At 32.4% G+C, this 24,216-nt stretch overlaps 2 protein-coding genes across 2 annotated transcripts in view; both read left to right on the top strand.

The window, feature by feature from the left end:
• Nucleotides 1–12,968, top strand: part of LOC140438802 (uncharacterized) — a 29,684-nt gene extending 16,716 nt beyond the window's left edge. The window contains exons 2-3 of the mRNA XM_072528449.1: nucleotides 9,881–10,175; nucleotides 11,451–12,968. Of these exons, the coding sequence (XP_072384550.1) occupies nucleotides 9,881–10,175; nucleotides 11,451–12,968 (1,813 nt within the window). The remainder of the gene's footprint in view (nucleotides 1–9,880; nucleotides 10,176–11,450) is intronic.
• Nucleotides 12,969–13,718: 750 nt separating this feature from the next.
• LOC140438801 (uncharacterized) lies at nucleotides 13,719–15,080 on the top strand. The gene has a single exon (XM_072528448.1). It carries the CDS (start codon nucleotides 13,719–13,721, stop codon nucleotides 15,078–15,080), a length of 1,362 nt encoding a protein of 453 aa, XP_072384549.1.
• Nucleotides 15,081–24,216: the final 9,136 nt, after the last annotated feature.

Below are 24,216 nucleotides of genomic sequence, written 5' to 3'. Positions count from 1 at the left end.
CTATATCTTAAATTGGTAGAAGCTGATAATTGGAAACAGTAATTTCACAAAAACAAGGATAACCGAAGTACGAAGACATTCAGTGGTGATTAGAATCTATATAGTGGAAAACAGTTCATTTAGGCATTCAGTGAAAGAAAGGTACAAAATTTTGTTAATATAATTTAGTTAATGTCATAACAATTTCAATTTTGAAGATAGTTTGTTTAAATTTTACATTGTTTATAGAATTTAATTAGTTTTATAAGAGTATCAATTTAAAGATAGTTTATTTTAAATTTACATTGGCTAGGTTAGATATATATGTGTGTTCCATAATAGTTATAATAAAGATGATTTAAAAAAGTACCTACAAACTAATTCTTTGAGAACCGCGATAAAAACCCTATATTATTAAAAATACTCATTGCTCATCATTCAAACAAAATAATACATCATAACAATATATATATATATATATATATATATATATATATATATATATATATATATATATATATATATATATATATATATATATATATATGTATCTATATCTACTGCATAAAGTGGACTCCGCCCATGTTAAAATTCAGGTTCAATTGAGCTCCGTGGTCAAGTGGATACCGATATACGGAGCTCACTTGACCATTCCATAATATTGGTTCTGTCGATTCATCAACATTTAGAGTTTAATAATTTATAAAAAATTTTTGGAGCCCGTAAATACCCCTGTATCATAAATGTATATCGTTTAGTTCACGTGTATATATTATAGGGGTCGTTCAGATTTTCTTCATTGTATATTTGAACCATACGTTTATCGGTTTAAGTAAGCTCTGAGAGTTTGGCAACTGTGCGATTATACCATATATTTTCAACATATACCCTGAACGGTTTATATGGGCTCCTTATTTTTATCTACTGTTTGTAGACAGTGTAATGTCATACTCATTACACTGTGTAACAGAGGATATCTTATTACCTGGTATAACTACGTACTAAAAGGTAACTGGTTCTTTAAAAAACAGGTATATAGATACAAAAGGATTTGGGCTTATTATTTAATGGAATATTCGCTTGCATAGAAAATTTTTTTCTGTATTTTTAAAAATGTTGTTTTTTTATTTAATAGTGCTACAATAGATATTTTTGTGTTAAAATGGGTAGTAGTGTGCACAAAAAGAAAAAATGGTTAATTTGTCTAACAAGGTATATTCGGCAGCAGAAGCATATAGTGCATGCGTCTATGTTTTAAGGGCGGAAGGACGTGCGCCTCATTTTTAGCTGACCAGCTTGCGAATAATATTATTTCTGGTCCTCAATTTACCTTTTAGTTTTAAACAATGATCTGTGACTGACCCCGTGCAATACAAACTATTTTCAAGGAATTTATAGGAATTCTACAGTTCAACGATTTCATGACAATATTGGATATTCAGTTTTGTGAAAGCGTCTATGTTAGGGAAATTAAAGGAGCACACACGAGTTTTTCAGGGGTTTTGGCTGAAAATTGATGCATAATTTATTTTTATTGTGTAATAATAGGTGTATCGTCTATATAATAGAAGTACTAGTATCTACCGGTATGGATCGTTCGTTTGTGTAAATGTTATATAGTGTAGGTGCCTTTATGCTACCCTAAGCGGGACCGTTCTTCATCTGCTATTCTTACCATTGAGTGATACAAAAAATATTCTCTAATTTAGGCATACGCAGACAATATAAGTGAGTTTGTTATCTAAGGGGATATCATATAGTTTTTGGAGAAATATTCTGTAATTTAAGGTGTCGTAAGCGGCATTTAGATTGAAAAATACCACCCCTGATACCCGACATTTTTCGTACCCGTCTTTGATTTAGTAGTTGTGATGAACATGGTCTTCCCTATCTATAGCCACTTTTGTATTTTAATTTGAGTTTTTCTTCTAATATCGGTGATATCATATTAACGATCTTGTGCAAAAGTATTTTAAATAGCTGACAAGATAAAGTTATTGGCCGATAGTTTTTGTGGTCGTTGGAGTTTTTGCCAGGTTTAATCAAGGTAACAACTTTGGCTTGTCTCTAGACTTTGGGTATCTCCATAATTTGAATACAGTTGTTCATCATCCGGATAAGCCATTGTAGTGTATTTGGTCCAGATTTCGTAATAAGCTTTGTGCCCAGATCCTCAATGTCGGAAGTTGTATTATTTTTCATTAAATATGTAGTTGGTGGATCCAAGCTCTATATCGTTAAAAGGTTCCCTCAGCTGACTGGTTTTGTCCTTTCTTACTTTGAGTTATTCTTTGCTTCTTTTCCGACAGAGATAGCATGTCTATATCTATATTGTGGTTTTCAGCGATCAGCTATATACCAAATACCCTAGGTTAGGCCCTATATGTGTTTCCTGCACTAGAAATAAGTCAGATTCGTGTCTAGCTCATATGTCTGATACGTTTAGGTAAAGTAAAGTTTTTTTATCTCTAAATATCCCTTAACAGTTATTCGCTCCGTGCGTGACCATGGTAGGGGTACCTTGAAACGATGCCAGCGTGCGTAGCGGCGAAATAGGACAAAATTGGACACTATCTTTTTACGCATAAATTTTATCAAAAATGTGTGCAAATACACGTTGCGTATTTAGTTGTGCTAATAATAGCAAAAATTGTAAGTGTAGTGTTTATAGGTTCCCAAAGATTACATATAAATTAGAGAAAAGAAAAAGATGGATCCGTGCTATTAATATGAAAAAGGAAATATCACGTAACCTCATTTTTATGCAATTGAAATATTTAAATAATTTACCTTAAATGATATTTTATAAGGCTTCAAACTAACTGCAGAGTGCCGGATGACTTTAGCTTTTATATCATAACTTTTACTATTACTGTTTTTAATTATATGCTCTTTCACGTGAAAAACTTGATTTGCCAGTACTAGATTTTTAACTTTTCTTTTCCTTTTGGGCTTAAAAAGATATATTATGATGAATTTTGAGAAACCCAGTTTTTAATACTACATTTATTTTGTACATAAAGTGAAAAAATATAATTAAAAAGTTAATTATTAATAATTGTCAATTTCGCCTGTATTTAACTATGTCATTAATGTCATATGTTTAACCTGAAAATTGGTAGGTCCAAAACTGTCAGATGAAGGCGGTAGGTGTCGCGTCAGTCACGCACGGAGCGAATAGACATATGTTATTAGAATAGTTGGTCCTAAAAAGGACCAATTTGACAAAATCATATTAAAGGGGTGACTGAAGAATTAGCCGATTAATTAATTAATCATTACCCGGGGTATGCCCGATTGCGGTGGTCTTATTAGTACTTCAATCTTCGTAAAGGCTCGTTCTTTGAACTCCATAAGTAATGCCTAATCTTTTACTTTTTGTTAAAAATTTAAATTTTACATGCTGTGTAATTGCCGTGTTTTTGCCGATATTTCGAATCAGATTTGTATATTAATAATTTTAGGTATTAAAGAGCCTCTTTGTGGAAAATAAATAAGTTTGTGATATCGGTCGCAACTCATATATAGATAATAAAAAAATAAACAGTTAAAATAAGTGTAAACAATTTCAACTACTTACATCGGTGCCACTGTTCAGGTGATAGGTTTATCACAGATATCAAAGGTTACATTTGAATTCAATGCTCTATTTACGTATTTTCAATATTAAAAAAGTAGGAAAAGACATGTTTATGCTTTTATTTTTTTTTAAATCTATTCTATCTTCTTTCTATAGTTCCATCCTTTTTGAACGACCTGTGTTCTTTTTTCAATTGGGCACTTGTCCAAAGCTATGACAAATATTCTGTCCTCTGCTATTCTACATTAATGTGACTGATTTATTTTATCTTTCTTGCAGCTATTTTAATGTTTATCATGTGTATCTTATTCTTCTTTTTATATAGACATGACTTTGTTTGTTTTTCAATGTGCCTCCAGTAGTTGCCGTAAAATCGTGTTTGTGGTCTTCCTACTAATCGTCTTCCTATGGGTTAATCGTCTCTTGCAATCTTTACTACTCTATTTGTTGTCATTCGTCTTATATGATCATTCCATTCTACTCTTCTATTTCTTAACCAGTTCTTGATGTTCTCCACCTTGCATCTACGTCGTATATCTGTACTTCTAGCTCTTTCCCATAGTGTCTTACCATCAATTTTTGAGTGTTTTCATCTCTGCTGTTTCTAACATCCTTTTTGTCCTCTCTGTGTCAGGTCTTGTTTCTGCCGCATATGTCATTATTCGTCTGATGACTGTTTTGTAAATTCTGCCTTTCGTTTCTTTCCCGATATTTTTATCTCTTCATATTGTTTCATGTAGGCAGCCTGCTGCTCTGTTTGCTCTATTCACTGGATTTTTCACTTCATTTTCGAGCTTTCCGTAGCTAGATAATGTGATGCCTAGATATTTAAACTCCATCACTTGTTCTATTATCTGACTTTCCAGCTCTAATTAACATCTTAGTAAATTTGCTGTTGTAACCATGCATTTTGTCTCTTTTGGGGAAATTAACATGTTAAATTTTCTAGCGGTTATATGAAATTGGTGCAGCATACGTTGTAAATTATCTTCACTTTGAAAGAGTAGTACAGCAGATTATTTTAATTTGTTTTTTTTTCCAATTGATATCCTTTGTTAGTTCTTACTTTTTTATTATTTCATCCATAATCAGGTTGAACAATAGAGGACTCAGGGAATTTGCCTGTCTTATCCCATTGTCAGCTTCAATAGGGTCGGTTAGTTCTTCTTCTATTTTTACTTTTATTGTGTTGTTTTGGTAGATATTTTCGATCGTTTTGATTATTTCTAGAGGTATCTCTCTTGCGTACAATAAGTGGATAACGTTTTTTAATTTATGTATCTTTTGTATATCAATATTTCTTCTTATTTCTTCTGTGTATTAAAAGTTAAATTGTGGTTATTATTAAGATTCGCTTAACATGTTTATTAATTGTCTTGTTTCTGCGGTACGAATATATGTGTATCATGATAGATTGTAATGCATACTTCATTTAATGTAATTAAAGTGCTCTTTGCGTTTGCCAATTACTTTCTCATTTCCTTATCGATAGGTCTTTTTTTCCTCATCAATAACCTTATCCTCGCTCGATACAGCTATTCTAAGATATTTATATTTTACTATATATGCTCTATTATTTGGTTTTTATCTGAAATTTGCAACTATGACGAAATTTATAATATCTAATATCTGGTGCTTTCATATGAAACTGGAATAAAACACACAAGGAATCTACGTTCCTGTATTTGGCTGTATACCATATATTAAAAAAATTTATTAAAATCCTTTGTAAAAGGGTTTTTTTTAAAAATATATACCTTTTACAAAGGATTTTAATAAATTTTTTTTTGGAATAAAACACTTGGTAGATAATATTTATTCATTTTGAGTACACTTTTTTAGAACCTAGTACATAAAAGAATAAATATTTGTCTGTTCAGTGTTTTCCAAGTCTGTAAAACATAAAGAGGCTAAATTATTAGATTATACATTTATTAAGAATGTTCAATATCTAAATTGAAGACTTTATATCTCAAAATATGAATAGGTTTTTACATTTTGTTTGACATTTTAAACTTCGAATCGGAATTCATTTTTCGAAAAACTATAAAATTGTGAGAACAAATTGCTATATAAAAGTACGAGGCAATATTCTCATGCTGTGAGCTTTGCTGCTCTGTTACTTTTATAACGCTTAAGCTATTTTTAATTTATTGTCAACATTTTTGAGCTGTATTTCCTTAAATGACCATGTTTAAGGTTAGTACGTTTGATTAAATGAAATTAACATTAATTTGATAATTTCCATTTTCTTAGTACTGATGGTATATGACTAGCGTCTGTTGGTACTATATATAAATTTCAACATGTGGAAGTAAGAGCAGTGTTAGTAATTTCAGTGTAAATTATGACGAAACCAGAAATAACCCATAATATTCTCCCCGTGTGATCTGTATTTCCGTTGATTGAATAGTATAGGGTATCCAATATTTCAATCAACGGTGTGTCAGAGTGGTTTTTATTAATTTTTATATATATTTACAAAATGAGGAAGAAAGTTCAGTACAGGCAGTTAAACAGCTGATCTGTCAATTTAGAAGTAAGAGCAAGTACCGACTTGTTGAAAAGCATACCTATACAAAAAAGGAATAATAAAATGTACTGCACAAACTATAGCGGTATAAGCTATATATAAGCTATATATCTATTAATTATTAGGATATAGGTACAGTATTTTTTCTAATACACCTGGAACGATTGAGTAAATAGGTGAACTATAAAGTAGGTGAATATTAGTGTGGAATTAGAAAAACTTAATAAATCGTTGATCAATTATTCACTATTAGGCAGTTAATGAGAAATGTTGGGAATACAAAAAAATAAAACATTAAACTAGTTAACAAGGAAAAGACAGTTAAGATTTTATTTCACGTATAGGGAGCTTGCGCATCCGTTTATACGTATTTCAGCCCAATAGGCATCATCAGAACGGCTTTCGCAAGCGCTCTGAACGTGAAATAATTCTTCTCTGTCTTAGGAAGCAACTATAACATGGCTTCGTATAGACGCAATGTAGCGACATCTGATAATAAAATCGTAGACTAATTTTCGAAACCAACTAGTTATTTATAGATTTTAAACATACACTGATATAATCATAAGAATAAAACTATGAAATATCATGGCAGAAAAGAAAACTGTCGACTTATTTTCAAATGTACATTGATTTCAAACAGGATTTCATTCCAAACTCTATTTAAAAAGTAAAATTATTAATAAACAAATAATTATATACAATAAAGATGATATAAGTCCCAAATATTTTAAAACCTAAATATCCCCGAAAAATAGTCATAACCCAAAGTGCTTTAAACAAGGTGAACGAATTAGCGTAACAGCTGTTTTGAAAACTAAATATTATGAAACGAATTGGGGATATTATATTACACAAACTAAACCACTTGCCTACAAAAAAAAATCAAGAAAATATGATACGACAGGAAAGACTAATGACTTTACAGCTAATTGCCACATAAATATCAATGTAAAGCAAATATTAGGACGATTGTGCATATAAGACAAAAATTATTATATTATAAATTATACCTATATAGATGCAAATAGTAAAATAAAACTACAGCTATTACACCATATAGTAAATACTTATTTAAATAACCGTAAAATGTTCCACTGAACGTTAACGATAAATGTTACAAATAAAGGTTAAAACATGCTTTTCAATTCGCGGTAAAAGATTTAATAGAGTTCAGCACACAAGATAAATTCGTAACAAAGTTCATATACTAGTAAACGATACTCGATACAGCAGGAAAGTAATTTTGGCAACAAATATGTAGGTTGTACTTTACCTTTACCCCATTGGCATCATAGTACCCGCTATGGAAAATAGTGTCTTCTTTGACATCCAGCAACCACAAATGTGAAATTAGGAAAGATTAATGTAAAATTAGGAAAATTCAATGATCCGTTGATCAAATATTTACTATTATATACTTAATGAAAAATGTTGGGAATAAAAAAACATTAAGCTAGTTAGTTATAGATTTAAAAAAAACATATGATATAATTATAAGATTGTAACTAAAATGCTATGGAAGAACTAGGCATACCTAAGGAAATTAACTGCCAACTTCCTTTCAAATGTCCAGTGACCTCAAACAGGAAGATGCCGTGTCTCCAATCTTATTTACCATCGTTTTGGAGAGCATTGCCCGGAAAGCAAATACAGAAAATCTCGCAGCTTAATAATTAAGGTCTTCATATTATACGGACTTTCGACGATAAATTTAATATAGTAGCGAGTATAATTATTAGTAAGAAAGAAACATTAATATATTCAATAGAAAAAAGCGAAAAAAAGCTCCTCCAAATCAACGATAATAAAAAAATATATGGCTATCATCAGAAGACTATCATAAAAAATATAATATGACATAATATTTCAATAGACCAGTATAACTTTGAAATGTTTCATCGGTCAAAATATTTGGGATTTAAGAGCACTTTTAACAAAAACACTACAAAAGAGAATAACAACAGAATACAAGCTGGCAATTGCTACGTTTTAAGCAAAAAAATGAAATCCAAAAATATATACCGCACTAAGAAAAATAAGAATCTACGTATGTAAGTAAAACACGAACAATGAAAAAATAAAATAAGAGCCGATTGAGCGTCGCAGAAAGAAAAATTCTTAGAGAAATATATAATTCTGTTATGAATAAGATAACATATCAATACAAAGTGCAAAACAATAACTTTAGCGTTGAGATTTAGTTTCTTGTACGACGGTGTAATTTTTATATACCTGTTTGACCTTAGCATTAGTTCCCGGTCGTAAAACACTTCTGGTTTTCTCGTTACTATTATACCGTTTTTTTTTTTTGCTGGTAATAGCAGTATTCTATAGTATTCTAATATGGATTAAATCCGGATAGCGGATAGATATTCTTTATTTTCTCGGAGAAATTATATTGTAACACACAAAAACCCTATTTAATTGCCAAAAACTTCCTTGTATATTCTATTTACTTATGAGGGGCAGCAGCAATATCAGTACCCTAATAATGCATATAGTTCTGGACTGGCTAATCGTTGGATAATAGAAAGCATGAATGTAGCAGTTTTAATGGTTTGGCGACTGTTGGAGAACAATAATCTCCAACCAAATAATTCTATTTCAAAACAAATAAAAATATTTCCGCCGCATCGGTTACCTAAATAAATTCCTTGCCTGCATTGACTTATTTCTTAGAATGTTAATCTCCGCCCATATTGACCTTAAACCGGTAGATCCTTCAAAATGCATAGACAAGTATTTCGGAGTGGCTAGGGGAAGCCAGTGAATTAGCAATAGTTGTAGGGTTTAGACCTACTTTTCAAGTTTCGGAGAGTTTTTCTCCACGTTCGCAATCGCAAGTTACGCAATATATCGGGAACTCTTAATGTGAAGTGTTATGGTGTTTTCGTTCGTAAACTGTAATTTTCTAATTAGGTTCCTTACGATTAGTTATTCACTCACAGTTTATAAGTTTCTATTTCTTGCCCTTTTTCAATTACAGTTCTAGCTAAACAAGTTATTGTTTTATTTCACTCTATCAATCTATTCAACAGGCCAGACTAAATCACATTTAAGAGTCCATTTAAGTTTCTATTACTGAGCATTCGAAGGCTAGCGGAACAATTGGACTTACAGCAAGTACAAACCGCTGAAAGAGACAATGTTAGCATACAAGACTCTACGTGAAGGGATGTTGAAAACCGGCATCCCTCCATTTGTTCACTTTGAGCCGGATTTTGATTACTAGCCGACTTTCTGGCCTAAAACATTCAATTTATATAATTCTGTGCTTTCAAAAAGACAGTAAAAGTTTCGTGTGTTTCGGATATTCTCGTCGATAGACAACAATTCCTAGAGACATAGTGAGTGCGTTGTTTATTCTACGGACAAACAAACATTCGATAAACAAAACAAAACAGTGATAGTTTAAAAAAAACCAGTGATTATTTTCAGAAATGCGCTTCCAGGACTAGCTGATTCCAGAGAGGGATAGGCAGCCCACATTCAAGTACTAAGAACCCAGGGGTGACGTACAAATCAAACTTTTTTATCTAAATTCAAAAAGTTATTTCAAAAAACATTGTTCTTATAAAAACATTGTTAAAGAACTATTCAGGGTTAAATTTTTAGTTTAGCTTGCATGCTTGTTAAAATTCAAAATTAATAATTCAGAATTAATTAATTCAAAAATAAATAATAATTTCATTTAAAAATAGACAAATTAAAGTTATTACAATGAGCAATAAAAGTTTAAATAAATTAACAAAAAAGAAGCATTCTATATTAGATTCTGTTGGTAGAATTCAAGCGTGGCTAGAAATAAACCACGACTCGGAAAAAGATATTTTCTCATTCAAAACGCGAGAAGATAGGTTAAAAGACCTTTTCTCTGATTTCAACAGCGTACAGGATGAAATTGAATTCCTGGACGATTCTCAAGAATCTGATCGTGCTTTGTTTGAAGAAAATTATTTTGCGACGCTTTCAAAAATTCAAAATTCAATTAAATCATTGGAAATTACCAATACAGGAAGCGCTACTAAACAAATGTCAGTAAAACTCCCAGAAATCAGTATAAACAAATTTTCTGGACACGTAAGTGATTTTGAAAGCTTCTATGAACTATTCGACACACTGATAATAAAAAATCAGTCCCTTTCTGATATCCAAAGATTTCTTTACTTAAAAAGTTACCTACAGGGTGATTCTCTAAAGTTGGTGGATTCTTTGAAAGTCACCAATGAAAATTTTTCAATTGCTTTGGATATTCTAAAAAACCGCTATCAAAATAAGGTCACAATCATAAATTCTTATTTAACAGAAATTCTAGACATTCCTACACTGAGAAACAGCTCACCGCAAATTCTCAGAAATTTTCTAACAACTGTAACAAAAAATATGCAACTGCTAAAAAATTTGCAATTTTCAAGTTCAGAGCTCATTGATATAATTTTAGTTTTTCTGCTACAAAGCAAATTAGACTTTTCAACAAGGAGACTTTTTGAAACCGAGCGAAATCATACAGATATACCAAATTTAGATGCTTTTCTTAAATTTTTGGAAAAAAGGTGCATTGTTCTGGAAAGTCTAGAAAATACAAATCCTAAGCAAACCAAAACCGTAAAAGTTTCACATCATGCATACAGTAATAACACATCAGAGGATTCAAATAAAAATAATATTTCAAATAATTTAGTTTCTGTCTTTTATTGTATCTACTGCAAAAAACAAGGACATAAAATTTATAAATGTCAATTTTTCAAAAACATTCAGCATGATGACAAAATAAAATTCGTAAATTCCAAAGGTCTCTGCGTAAACTGCCTAGGTAGGCATAATTCTAAAAACTGCTCCTCAAAACATGGGTGCACCATATGTAAAAAGCGCCATAACACTGTTCTTCACATTTCGGGTAAAAATTATACTTTTTCTACGACTCATAACAATGAAAGTCCGTCAACTTCTGCAAATTCAAACAATTACGAACGCGAGCATTCGTCTAATTCAAATTTTCAAGGTCCTTCGGTTCAAGGGCAAGAACCTCTTACAAATTCTTTTTCTGCTTTGTCCGTAAAAAATTCAAACATACTTCTCGCTACGGCCAAAGTCACCATTTTCGACAAAAACGGGAGCCCTTTAACGGCCCGATTGTTACTCGATACAGGAAGTCAGAATAGCTTTTGTACCCGGTGTCTCGCTGATAGGCTGGGTTATAAGCCGTATGACATTTCTCTAAATATCTCTGGCATAGGCCAAAATAATTCGGTTTCAAAAAAGATGGTCAACATAAAATTGCATTCTAACTATAATAAAAAGTCTTTCAAAATTTCATGTGCTATCTTAGAAAATATTACTTGCAATCTTCCACAGTTCCGCATTCTTACAAAAAGGTTACCAATTCCAGGGGACATTTTTCTCGCCGATGATTCCTTTCACAAACCTAGTCAAATAGACATCTTAGTTGGGTCAGATTTGTACTACGACCTAATTCTTCCGGAAATAATTCCTCTTGGCCCCAGGCTTCCAATCTTGCAGGCTTCGCATCTGGGGTACCTAATTGCCGGCGTGATAGCTCCTCACTTGACGGCACCCACAGTAGCAAACAATGTTTCTGGAGAGGTTGCTCTACTTTCTACGTGTAGCACGGACGAGCTGCTCACAAAATTTTGGAACATGGAAGAACTTTCTCAAAAACCTATTCTGTCGGAAGCTGACGAGCTGGCCGAACAAATATTCCAAACTACAACAAAGATCCTTGAAAATGGACGCTTTGAAGTAGATATTCCATTAAAAAGTACACAAGAACACCAATTACTGGGTGATTCATTTTCCATAGCCAAACGGCGTTTTCTCTCGCTCGAAAATAAATTCCAAAAAGATAAAAAATTATTTTTCGAGTACAAAAACTTCATTGACACATATATTTCTTCAGGACATGCTGAATATGTACCGCTTTCGTTCGTGAATGAAAATTCGGACAAAAAATATTTTATTCCACATTTGTGTGTCATCAACGAACAAAATAAAAGTACAACTTTGCGTGTCGTCATGGATCCTAGTTGTAAAAGCTCTACAGGAAAAAGTCTGAACGATATTTCATTAAAAGGGTATCAGGTGCAACCTGATCTATTCGATATTCTGGTTCGTTTCAGGCAATACAAATTCATATTTTCCTGTGATATTCAAAAAATGTTTCGACAGACGTGGATCAACAAAGATCAACGCTTTCTACAAAATATTCTGTGGAGGGACGATACCCACGATTCTATAAAATGTATTCAACTTAATACTGTTACATACGGGACGAACAGCGCCCCATTTCTTGCGACGAGAGTCTTGCAAGAGATTTCAAATAAAAATAAAATTCAATTCCCATTGGCCTCACATTTTCTCGAAATCCAATTCTATGTAGATGATGGTTTATGTGGGTCAAATAATATTGAAGAATTGCTCGAAATACTTCAGCAATTAAATTCTGTTCTAAACCGCCATGGTTTTACATTACATAAATTTCATTCAAATTCATCCATATTCCTACAAAAAATCAATCCAAAACATTCAAAAAATACTACTCAGGAATATGACCTAAATTTCGATTCTACTTCCAGCAAAGTTCTAGGCCTAAAATGGAACCCTGCAGAAGACCAAATAACAATTTCCGTCCCCGAAAATAATTTCTGCCCACCAGTAACAAAAAGAAAAATCCTGTCTGCATTAGCACAATGTTTCGACCCTCTGGGACTCATCAATCCATTCATTGTTAAAGGCAAGATGCTAATGCAGAAACTCTATCTGCAAAAAATTCACTGGGACACAGAAATTTCGGACAAAAATATTCTAAACGATTGGAACAAGTTTCTACAGGACTTGTCACAATTAAAAAATTAAAAAATTCCTCGTTTCTACTTTTCTGAAAAAGTAATTCTAAAGGTTGAGCTTCATGGATTTTCTGACAGCAGCTTGGCAGCTTATGGCGCATGCGTATACCTGAGAACTTTCTATGCCGATGAGACCATATCCTGTGCATTAGTTTCTTCCAAATCAAGGATAACTCCGTTAAAGACGGTAACACTTCCTAGGCTTGAGCTGTGCGCAATGGTTCTCCTTTCAAAACTTGTTTCAAAAATAATTTCTATCTTTGAAAATCAACCTGTAAAATTTCATTCAGTCACCCTCTGGTCAGACTCCCAGGTAGCTCTGTCGTGGTGTAAAAGTCACCCAAGTCGGTGGTCGGTTTTCGTGGCTCACCGGGTAGCACTTGTCTAGGAGTTGACTCAAAACTTTACATGGCTTCACATAAAGTCTGCACAAAATGCCGCAGACCTTCTTTCTCGAGGAATGTCTGGTTCTGAAATTCTCAATAGCGATTTCTGGTGGCAAGGCCCTAAATGCTTACGAAATAAAAATTTCAATGTTTCCAATCTAGCAAATGACAAAGTGCTCGAAAACCTGCCCGAGGAACGAAAAATAAGCCTCGTGGTAAATTCTAACGTAGAAAACTTCTGGATGAGAATTTTTTCACGTTTCTCAAATATTTCACGCTTAAAACGTACAGTAGCGTACGTATTTCGGTTTATTTCTAATTGTAAAAAACAAAAAATTTCTGAACCCCTTTCTGTGGCGGAGTTAAATTATGCTATGGATTTCATCATCAAACAAATTCAAGGTGATGCATTCTCAAAAGAAATTGCGGAGCTTAAAAATAACAAATTTATTTCAAATAAAAACATTGTTTCACTAAAACCATTTGTAGATTCTTCTAATTTTCTCAGAGTTGGAGGCAGACTTACAAACTGTCCCGACATAGACTATTTGCAAAAACATCCGATACTACTTCCATCCAAAAATCATACCGTCAATCTTATCATCAAAAATGAGCATATCAGATTGGGACATGCTGGTGCTCAAACAGTTCTCTCAAACCTTCGGTTGAAATTCTGGCCTCTCAATGGTCTAAAGGAAGCAAAACGAATTATTCGCAACTGCACCACATGTTTCCGATTTTCGTGCACTCCTGCACAACAGCTAATGGGTAACTTACCTGAAGATAGGTTGTCCATTACAACAAGACCTTTTCAAAAAATAGGTGTAGATTATGGTGGACCCTTTCTGTTAAAATCTTCTTCACTCCGAAAAGCGCCAAAAGTCAAGGCATACATAGCCATTTTCGTGTGCATGGTGACCAAAGCTGTGCACATAGAGGTTGTTTCTGATCTAACAACTTCTTCCTTTCTATTAACACTCAAAAGGTTCATCTCCCGACGTGGTAACCCAACCGTCATTTACAGTGACAATGCCACATGGTTTTCTGGTGCAAGAAACCAACTCTACGACTTATACAAATTCTTTAAAAATAAGTCAAATTCTCAAACCATTGTGGAATATCTGTCTGAAAATCAAATCTCATGGAAGTTTATTCCCCCTAGATCTCCTCATTGGGCTGGGATCTGGGAAGCTTCAGAAAAAAGCGCTAAATATCATATGCGTAGACTAATAGGCTCTTCTTCTTTCACTTTCGAACAGTTTTATACTGTCATGGTTCAAATTGAAGCTGTGATGAATTCAAGGCCTATCTGTGCCATGTCCAGCGACCCTTCCGATTACACTTTTCTCAGTCCTGGGCACTTTATAATAGGCTCCAGCCTGACTGCGCATCCTGAGCAAAACTTAGAAAAAATCCCGGAAAATAAACTATCCGTGTTTCAACAAATTGTAAAAGTACAACAAAGTTTCTGGAAAAAGTGGTCTGTTGACTACTTAAACCGCTTACAAAACTCTCCAAAATGGTCCCGACCAAGGGATAACATAAAAGTCAATGACTTAGTTCTTCTGAGAGAGGACGATGTACCTCCTCTAAAATGGCCTCTAGCACGGGTAGTTGATACAATGCCCGGTCAAGATGGCAAAGTCAGAGTGGTCAAGTTAAAGACCATCAATGGTCAATTTACAAGGGCAATCTCTAAAATTTCGGTTCTCCCTAGGCAAGATAAAGAAGAGTAGGTTAGACCATAAGGCTCTAACGCCGGGGGGAATGTTGGAGAACAATAATCTCCAACCAAATAATTCTATTTCAAAACAAATAAAAATATTTCCGCCGCATCGTTTACCTAAATAAATTCCTTGCCTGCATTGACTTATTTCTTAGAATGTTAATCTCCGCCCATATTGACCTTAAACCGGTAGATCCTTCAAAATGCATAGACAAGTATTTCGGAGTGGCTAGGGGAAGCCAGTGAATTAGCAATAGTTGTAGGGTTTAGACCTACTTTTCAAGTTTCGGAGAGTTTTTCTCCACGTTCGCAATCGCAAGTTACGCAATATATCGGGAACCCTTAATGTGAAGTGTTATGGTGTTTTCGTTCGTAAACTGTAATTTTCTAATTAGGTTCCTTACGATTAGTTATTCACTTACAGTTTATAAGTTTCTATTTCTTGCCCTTTTTCAATTACAGTTCTAGCTAAACAAGTTATTGTTTTATTTCACTCTATCAATCTATTCAACAGGCCAGACTAAATCACATTTAAGAGTCCATTTAAGTTTCTATTACTGAGCATTCGAAGGCTAGCGGAACAATTGGACTTACAGCAAGTACAAACCGCTGAAAGAGACACTGTTAGCATACAAGACTCTACGTGAAGGGATGTTGAAAACCGGCATCCCTCCAGTGACTGCTTGCTGAAATCGGGGAGCAGAGATATCAGTACCAAGTTAATGACTATAGGAGTTGCGGATATATTTTCTGATAACTTAGTTCCTCCCTTTTTTTTAACATATACTATAGAAGTCTCAAGTACAGTTCCCATGTATTTTGTGGAAGATGCATAAGGTATTTAGACATCGTTTTTTGTAAAATGAATGTTTTAGATTTTCAGATGTATAAACTTGACGTTAATAAATTTGGACTCATTTAGTTTAGTTTTCCAATTTTAAGTACATATGAATTTTATTTAATAACAATTATAATTTTTTTGCTGCTACTTTGCTGTTGTCAAATACTGTGAATATGACAGTGTCATTTCCAACTGTAACCATGTAGGTATACTATTTGCAGGTTAAACTCCCATGCTATACGTTATCAAAGGCCTAAGCCATGTCAAAAAAGACTAGCACAATTTTTTTTCCTAAAACGTATTTCTCAACAAGTTTCTCACTTAGTTATATTGATAATTCGGTATATTTAATTAATCATAGGATATTTCTTATCTTTGAATAAAAATTATCGGTTTGGAATCAGCTCTTTTCTTTTATTATTGGTTTTAATAACTTTAGGTGTTTCTCAAACAGTTTCAACATTACTGATATAACAAGTATGAACAATTTGTTATATAATATTTTGAATAAATTGAGTAGCGAATAATTAATAAAAATAAGCGATTAATTTATTTTGAAAAATTATGTATATATTCAAGTATCATCATATTTTACTAATTCTTTATCATCATTCTCTTTGCCTTTATGTCTTATCCTTATATACAGGGATATCTTTCTATCTTTCGCCATATCAAGATGAATTCCTTTCATACACATATTTCTCCTATCCGTTTCCCGTCACCTCTTTTTCGGTCTTTATCTCCTACTACGTCCTGGGACCTGGAAAACTATGTATTGCATGACTCTCGTGTGGACGCTCAACATGCCCTAATTATCGTTACCTATGCTCCCTCATTTTTGCATAGATGAGGTGCTTCACCTAGACTTCTCCTAATATTGTGATTTTTAATTTATTATTTTCTTTTTAAGCCACTCATCCATCTAAGCATTGTCATTTCGTTCAAACGCATTCATTGTTCTTATTTTTTAACTGTCCACCATTTAATACTTGTTAAGGTGTGGATTTGGAAAATAAACAGTCGTACTTTACTACTAATATTAAGGCTTTATTACCTATAACATACATACTACTCATAACTCAACTAACCTAACTTAAGCCTATATATCCATGCTTCTTACTTCTTCTACTACATGATACTCATTTCATTGACATTACTGTCTGTCATGTCAACCCATGATACTATGGGTGCGTTCCACTTACACTTACACCAATATATACTGCATATACAATATAAATGTATTACATTCTCAACACGCCTCCTTACATTTACATTGTATTTACATTAATTCAAATTTAACATACTTCGAAATTTTTCAAATTTATCTTGGCCCAAGGACTTCGTAAAAATATCTGCGATATTATCATCAGAATCTACTTTAACCACATTTATAATATTTTCTTTAACATAATCATTTACATAATGATAATGAATTTCAACATGCTTAGAATTTTTTGTAAAATTGCCATAATTAGCTATACTAATCGTACCAGTGTTATCTTCATAAACATCAATTGGCTTTATTTTTTCAATATCAAATATTTTCAACAATTCTTGTACAAATATTAATTCACTTACTGCTTCTGACAATGCTACATACTCTGCAAAAGTTGAAGCTTTTGTAACGCTTTTTTGTTTTCTAGATTTCCAATAAATTACATTACCAAACAATCTTATTACAAAACCAGTTGTAGATTTTCTATCTTAATGATCACCTGCCCAGTCGGCATCCACGTAACAATCAATAATACCTACTTTTTCATTTTTGTTATAAAACAATTTTAAATCTTTAGTTAAGTATAAATATTTCAAAATTCGTAAAGCATATTTAAAGTGCGTTTCATTATAGCAATTTTGAAATCTACTCAGATAATTTACGCTGAAACTTATATCAGGCCTTGTTGCCGAACTTATGTATAATAGTGCACCAATTAAATTTCTATATTTAATATTTCTTTTACAATGATCAGATTTATCAATTTTTAAATTTACATCCATAGGTGTATTATACAGTTTACCTTATTCTAAATTATATTTTTTACTTAATGATTCAATATATTTATTTTGATCCAATCTCATTTCATGTTTACTAGAATCATAATTAACAGTAATAAAAAGATATTCTTTAATTTCACCAGTATCTTTCATTTTAAATTTTTCTGATAATAAAATTTTAATCCTTTTAATTTCATTTAAATTTCTACCACAAATCAATAAATCATCAACATAAATTAATAAGTAAATAATATCATTTCCATTTTTATTAACATACAAACAAGGATCAATATTACTTCTTTCAAAACCTAAATTTATCAAAAATTTATTTAGGCACTCATACCATGCCCTTGGACTTTCTTTTAAACCATATAAAGCTTTAACTAATTTACAAACTTTACTTGATCTATCTTCATAACCCTTAGGTTGTTTAATATAAACTTCAGAAATTAATTTACCATTTAAAAAGGCTGTTTCAACATCCATTTGTTCAATTACCAGGCCCATTTGACAACAATATGACAATAAAATCTTTAATGTTTGCATTTTAGCCGCAGGTGAATAAAGATCATCAATTTCATCAGTTTGTTGAAAACCTCTCACAACCAATCTAGCTTTATAAGTATTATCAGACTTTTTAGTATAAACCCATTTAACATCCAGAATATTTTTGTTTGTATCATTTTTAACCAATTTCCAAGTTTTATTTTTATTTAAACTATCAATTTCTTTGTTCATAGCTGTTTTCCAATACTTACTTTCATTAGAATTTATCGCCTCCTCAAATGTATGTGGTATATCAGTTCTACACATATTTACAAAAATACTACTATTATATACATAATAATCATCAAATTTCTTTGGAGGATTTTTGGCTCTGTGAGATCTAGGTAACTCAGATTCATTTTTATTCACACTATCATCCATACTTTTATTTGTAGGGGAGAGTGTTGTACCTCGGACCGGGTTGTACCTCGGGTCAGTTGACTTTCTTTCTTACCCACTGCAGATTTCTCTTCGATTTGGTTGAATTAGTGGTTTAATAATATCAGCGGTAGATGGCATCTAAATACACTTATCAAAAAATTGCAGCGTGGTGACTTGCAGAGCGTTTTGTGTTTTGTTTGATCGTAAGTAAATTATTTACCTATTTGTTATCTGTTAAAATCCGCTTCAAATGTAAATATATATATTTTATTATTATCTGTAATGGACAATATATATTTACGCTTGATAATCATGAATGTATTTTTTGTCTAAACGCATAACCTAATATTAGAAAACAAAAAACGGCTGAAATTGTTACGTTGTGTACCTTGGGTCACCGGTAGGTCGTGTACCTTGGACCGCACCAAGGTACAATCTTATTGCGAATTAACATTATTTTGACTTTTATTTAAATTAATTGGTGTGTCTGTTACCAAAAAAACCTTTTAATATTGTTTCAGATAGTCATTTTAAAATGCCGAGAAGTAAAGTGGGTATCAAAAGACCACATTTAAATGCCCAGGATTTAACTGCAGCCGCAAATAAATGCATAAGTGGTGAATTATCAATTAGGGAAGCAGCAAAGTGCTATAACATATCAAAAACCACGCTGATCAGGCACGTAAAATCCTTCAGGCAGTCGGGGGCTTCAGAATTTTCTTATGTTGCTGCCAATAATGTAAAACAAGTTTTTAATAAAGAAGAGGAAGCTGAGTTAAAAATATATCTTCTAACTGCTGTACGCCTCCACTATGGTTTGACGAAAATGGAAGTTCGTACTTTAGCATACCAGTATGCAACTGCAAATAACAAGTCTTATCCGCCTTCTTGGGACCAAAAAAAGATAGCTGGCAAGGAATGGCTGAGGCAGTTTCTTAGAAGACATGAAGATTTATCACTTCGTAAACCAGAACCTACAAGTTTGGCCAGATCAACATCCTTCAATAAAACAAATATATCTTCCTTTTTTAAGAACTACAAAAAAGCTTTGTCTCGTGGAGATTTTTCCCCAGAAAAAATTTGGAATTATGACGAGACAGGGTTAACGACTGTCCATGTACCACCAAAAATTGTAGGACCTAAGGGAATAAAACAATTAGGTCAAATGACAAGTGGAGAGCGAGGTCAAAATGTAACCTTGATAGCCTCAATAAATGCAATCGGAAATCATATTCCGCCAATGATGATATTTCCGAGGGTTAATTTTAAGCCTCACATGCTAAAAGGTTGTCCAGTTGGAACTATAGGAGGTGCAAATTCGTCCGGCTGGTCAAACAAAATATTGTTTTTGGAATACCTACAACACTTTAAAAATCATGTGAAACCAACAGTTGAAAATCCAGTTATATTACTTTTGGATAATCACGATAGCCACGTGAATGTAAGTGTCATTAATTTCTGTAAGAAGAATGGAATTCTACCGATAACGTTTCATCCCCACACCAGCCACAAAATGCAACCGCTCGATCGAACAGTTTTTGGACCGATGAAAACTTACTATAATACCGCCTGTAGTGAGTGGATAATTATGCACCCTGGACAACCTATTACGATTTACGATATAGCCGAACTTGCAGGTAAGGCATTTCCAAAAGCATTTACTACATCTAATATCCAGAAAGGATTTGAGGTGAGCGGTCTCTATCCCGTCAATGAAAACATTTTTGAAGATAATGAGTTTCTGTCTTCGTATGTAACTGATCGTCCTTTAAACCAGCTTACTGACAGTCGCGAGCAAGTCAATGTTGAACAGGACGGGGAAAAAACTAAAACTACAGTTAATGAAATGGAAGTCTCTACTCCTTCTACCTCAAATATTCGTCAAGCAGGAACTTCAGGAAGTTCTATTACACCTGAAATGTTGCGACCCTATCCAAAGGCACCTGTTCGCAAAAAGAAGTTAGGAAGAGCAAGAGGAAAGTCACGAATACTTACCGATACTCCAGAGAAAGATGAAATAGCTACGCTTAAAAAGGGAAAGACGGTATCATTTGAGAAAGTGCAGGCAGTTACAAAGCAAATAGCGACAGAAGATATACAAAATGTGCCAAAGAGAGCTGCTAAGTATGATAGTGAATCAAGTTCAAGTGATGGAGGTACATTTAAGGACTTGGTAACTAGAGAAGAAGAATTATTAAATGACCAAAAAATATATGACTTATCTGAAAATAACGAGATTAAAAAAGGAGACTTTGTTTTAGTGAAAGTGACAGGGAAGAAATCTTTTGTTTATTATGTTGCCGAGATACTGAACAGTGAAATTAATAATGAACTTAGATATTTACGTAGAATTCTAGATTCCAATAAGTTTATAAACGACTCAACCGAGACTTATGATTTTTTACGCAATGATATTGTACGTAAACTTCCACAACCGCACAAAATAAGCGGAACTGCACGTCACGATGCGCACCTGAAATTTAATGTTAAATTTAGCGGATATAATGTCAAATAAGCTTTTATTTACTAAATTAATCATTAGTTAATCATAATGTTCTGATTATTTTGAGATATTCAATAAAACATTTCAAGATTTGTTCTATTTTTTTTTATAACTGACCCAAGGTACAATATAATGCTGGTCCAAGGTACAATATATGCTGGTCCAAGGTACATTACCAGTTTGTACCTTGGGTCAACATGCAAGGGCCTGCTAAAATATATTTTTTAACTAACTACTAAGCTTAAAATGTGTCAATAAAAGAAAGCATGTAGCCAAATAGACAAAGTAACTAATACATTGGATAAACTTTGCAAATATATAATTTTAGGATTTAGAAAAAAATAAAAACTAAAAATTGACCCAAGGTACAACACTCTCCCCTACTTTCAAAAGTTTCATCTATTGAGTCATTTTCAAAACTTTCATCAATTTTATCAGGGTAACACTCTTCATTATTATCATTATCTGTGTTACGTCCCTCCACATATATTCTCAGTTTTTATTAATAATTTTTATTATTTTATTTTTATATTTTAATTCTTTACTTAACGTGTGTGTATGTCTTGTCATCGTAAATGAATACGGCCCTGTACAGTCCCCCCCCTAGTCTTAAGGGAGCAAGCTACGGGACGACACGCATTTTTCAATCTTAGTTTAGACATAGTCCTGTATAAATCGGCGCGCTAAACACTCCAGTATTTCGTGTAACCGGACACGTGACCTTGTGAGAAGATTTTGTTCCCGAAGCAACCCAGTGCACTGAGGAAGAAGAAGAAGTATACATCAACATCACAGGTACCGTAATTTGATTGCATACACACACAGTATTTATATTAATTGATAAATTTACATATTATAACTTATTTTCATATTAAAATTAAGCCAGCACCTAAATAAACAATTATGAGTGAGTGCTTCTCTTATAGAACTTAACTTCATTCATTTGGTCCTTCAGATCCGCATTAAAATTAGTTTAAAGTAATTTATTCAATTAAAAACGTGATCAAATTATATAAATTTTTAAATATTTGGGCAAAGGCTTCTCTCAAAGTCGTTTAAAATCATTGAAAAAATTCCACTATCGGTACACATCTGGCAACGGATGCGATAATCCCAAGCGAGGTCTCTACCTGAACTATTGTTAAATCTAGGTACAGCCTTCAAAACTCTCAAAAATCACGTACAATTTCTGTTACAATCTACAATTTAGAATTCTTTAAATACAAGGGGTTTATATGATTATATATTTATTTTATGTAACTTAGGAAATTAAAAAAACGCAATATTAATTGAACACTGGTTTTAAAAATATTTTATGCGTATATTTCTAGTTACAATTAAATAAATATATTTTGGATTTTGTTTAAATAATACTTGGAGTGTTTTTTTTTGTTTGCTCGATTATACATACTCACATATAATAAATATTTATTCTTACTGATACTTATTGAGTTTCATAACTTTAAAAGTATTACATATATTACATATACGAGTACATACTGAATTTATTGAGATCATTCTTTAAAGGTTCTTTGTGTTACATAAATTTCTTTTATATATATATATATATATATATATATATATATATATATATATATACAATAATGTCTTCCAGAAATTCAAATAAAATTGTTCGTTTGCGTGCATTGAGAAACGTTGACATTTGTAAGATTAAACAAATGGAAAAGCTGGCAGATGAAGTGTTAGTTGATGCTTCATTAATTCCAGGGTTTCTCTTTGCTGCAAAAGATTATGAAGCTATCAATACTAGCTTCAGTAATCAGCATACTGAATTAATTAATTTAATTGCTGTCGAGGAAGACGCAAATTTGGATACGGAAGAAATAATTAGGTTTGAATTTGCCAATAGTATTAATAAAATAGCTTCTCTTTATTTTAAACATAATTCTTTATTAAACAATACTTCTAGTGGAACTCAAAATGTGTCCGCTAATCCACATATTAGATCAAAAACTAACGTGAATTTTCCTAAACTAAATTTAAGTATATTTGCGGGCGAGATTACAGATTTCCCCACATTTATAGATTTATATAATGCTCTGGTACATAATAATTCTGATCTTTCTAATATAGAAAAGTTTAGTTATCTTCTGCAATCACTTAAGGGAGTACCTTACAATTTAATTAAAAGCATTAAGCTGCAAGATTCTAATTATATAATTGCTTACAACACCTTAATTGATCGCTATGAAGGTAAACGAGACTTATCTAGAGAATTATGGAAAAATATTCAAAATGCCAGTGTGGTTAAAACTGATGATCCTGTTTCACTTAGAAAATTATTAGATATTTTCAATGAAAACTTAGCCTCTTTAGAAAAATTACTTTTTTCTCCCGCTCAATGGGACTTTATTCTAATGAATTTACTGATGGACAAATTGGATGTAGAAACAGTTAGAGCTTTCGAATTACACTTTGCTTCAAAAAATGTACCTTCCTATGAGGAAGTTTATAAGTTCGCATTGCAGCATTGCACTTCATTGGAGTCATATAAAAGACAAGTCAGCAAAAATGTTAAATCTACTAATTCCGATACTTCTAATAACGTAAGGTATTCATCTCGTCAAACTTCTACATTTTTGACCAGTTCTGTCAAAAATAAGTGTCTATTTTGTGGTTCGGATCATGCTTTATTTAAATGCAATCAATTTCTTGCTGAATCACCTCAAAAACGTTTTGACTTTGCTAAACAGAATAAATGTTGTATAAACTGCTTGTCTAAAACTCATGTTACGATCAAATGCCTTTCATCCAAAAGATGTACACATTGTAATAAAAAACATCATACTGCTCTTCTGTATCCGCCTTATCAAATACTTTGACAAATAATGTCTTGCTAGCTACAGCTACAATCCATGT

This window comes from Diabrotica undecimpunctata, chromosome 4, assembly GCF_040954645.1.
Source record: "Diabrotica undecimpunctata isolate CICGRU chromosome 4, icDiaUnde3, whole genome shotgun sequence".
NCBI classification, from domain to species: domain Eukaryota; kingdom Metazoa; phylum Arthropoda; class Insecta; order Coleoptera; family Chrysomelidae; genus Diabrotica; species Diabrotica undecimpunctata.
This window is presented reverse-complemented; position numbering and strand designations above follow the sequence as displayed.

Bases quoted from the DNA above. Each gene is read 5' to 3' on its own strand.
- LOC140438801 (XM_072528448.1), top strand. From the start codon at position 13,719: ATGGATTTCATCATCAAACAAATTCAAGGTGATGCATTCTCAAAAGAA.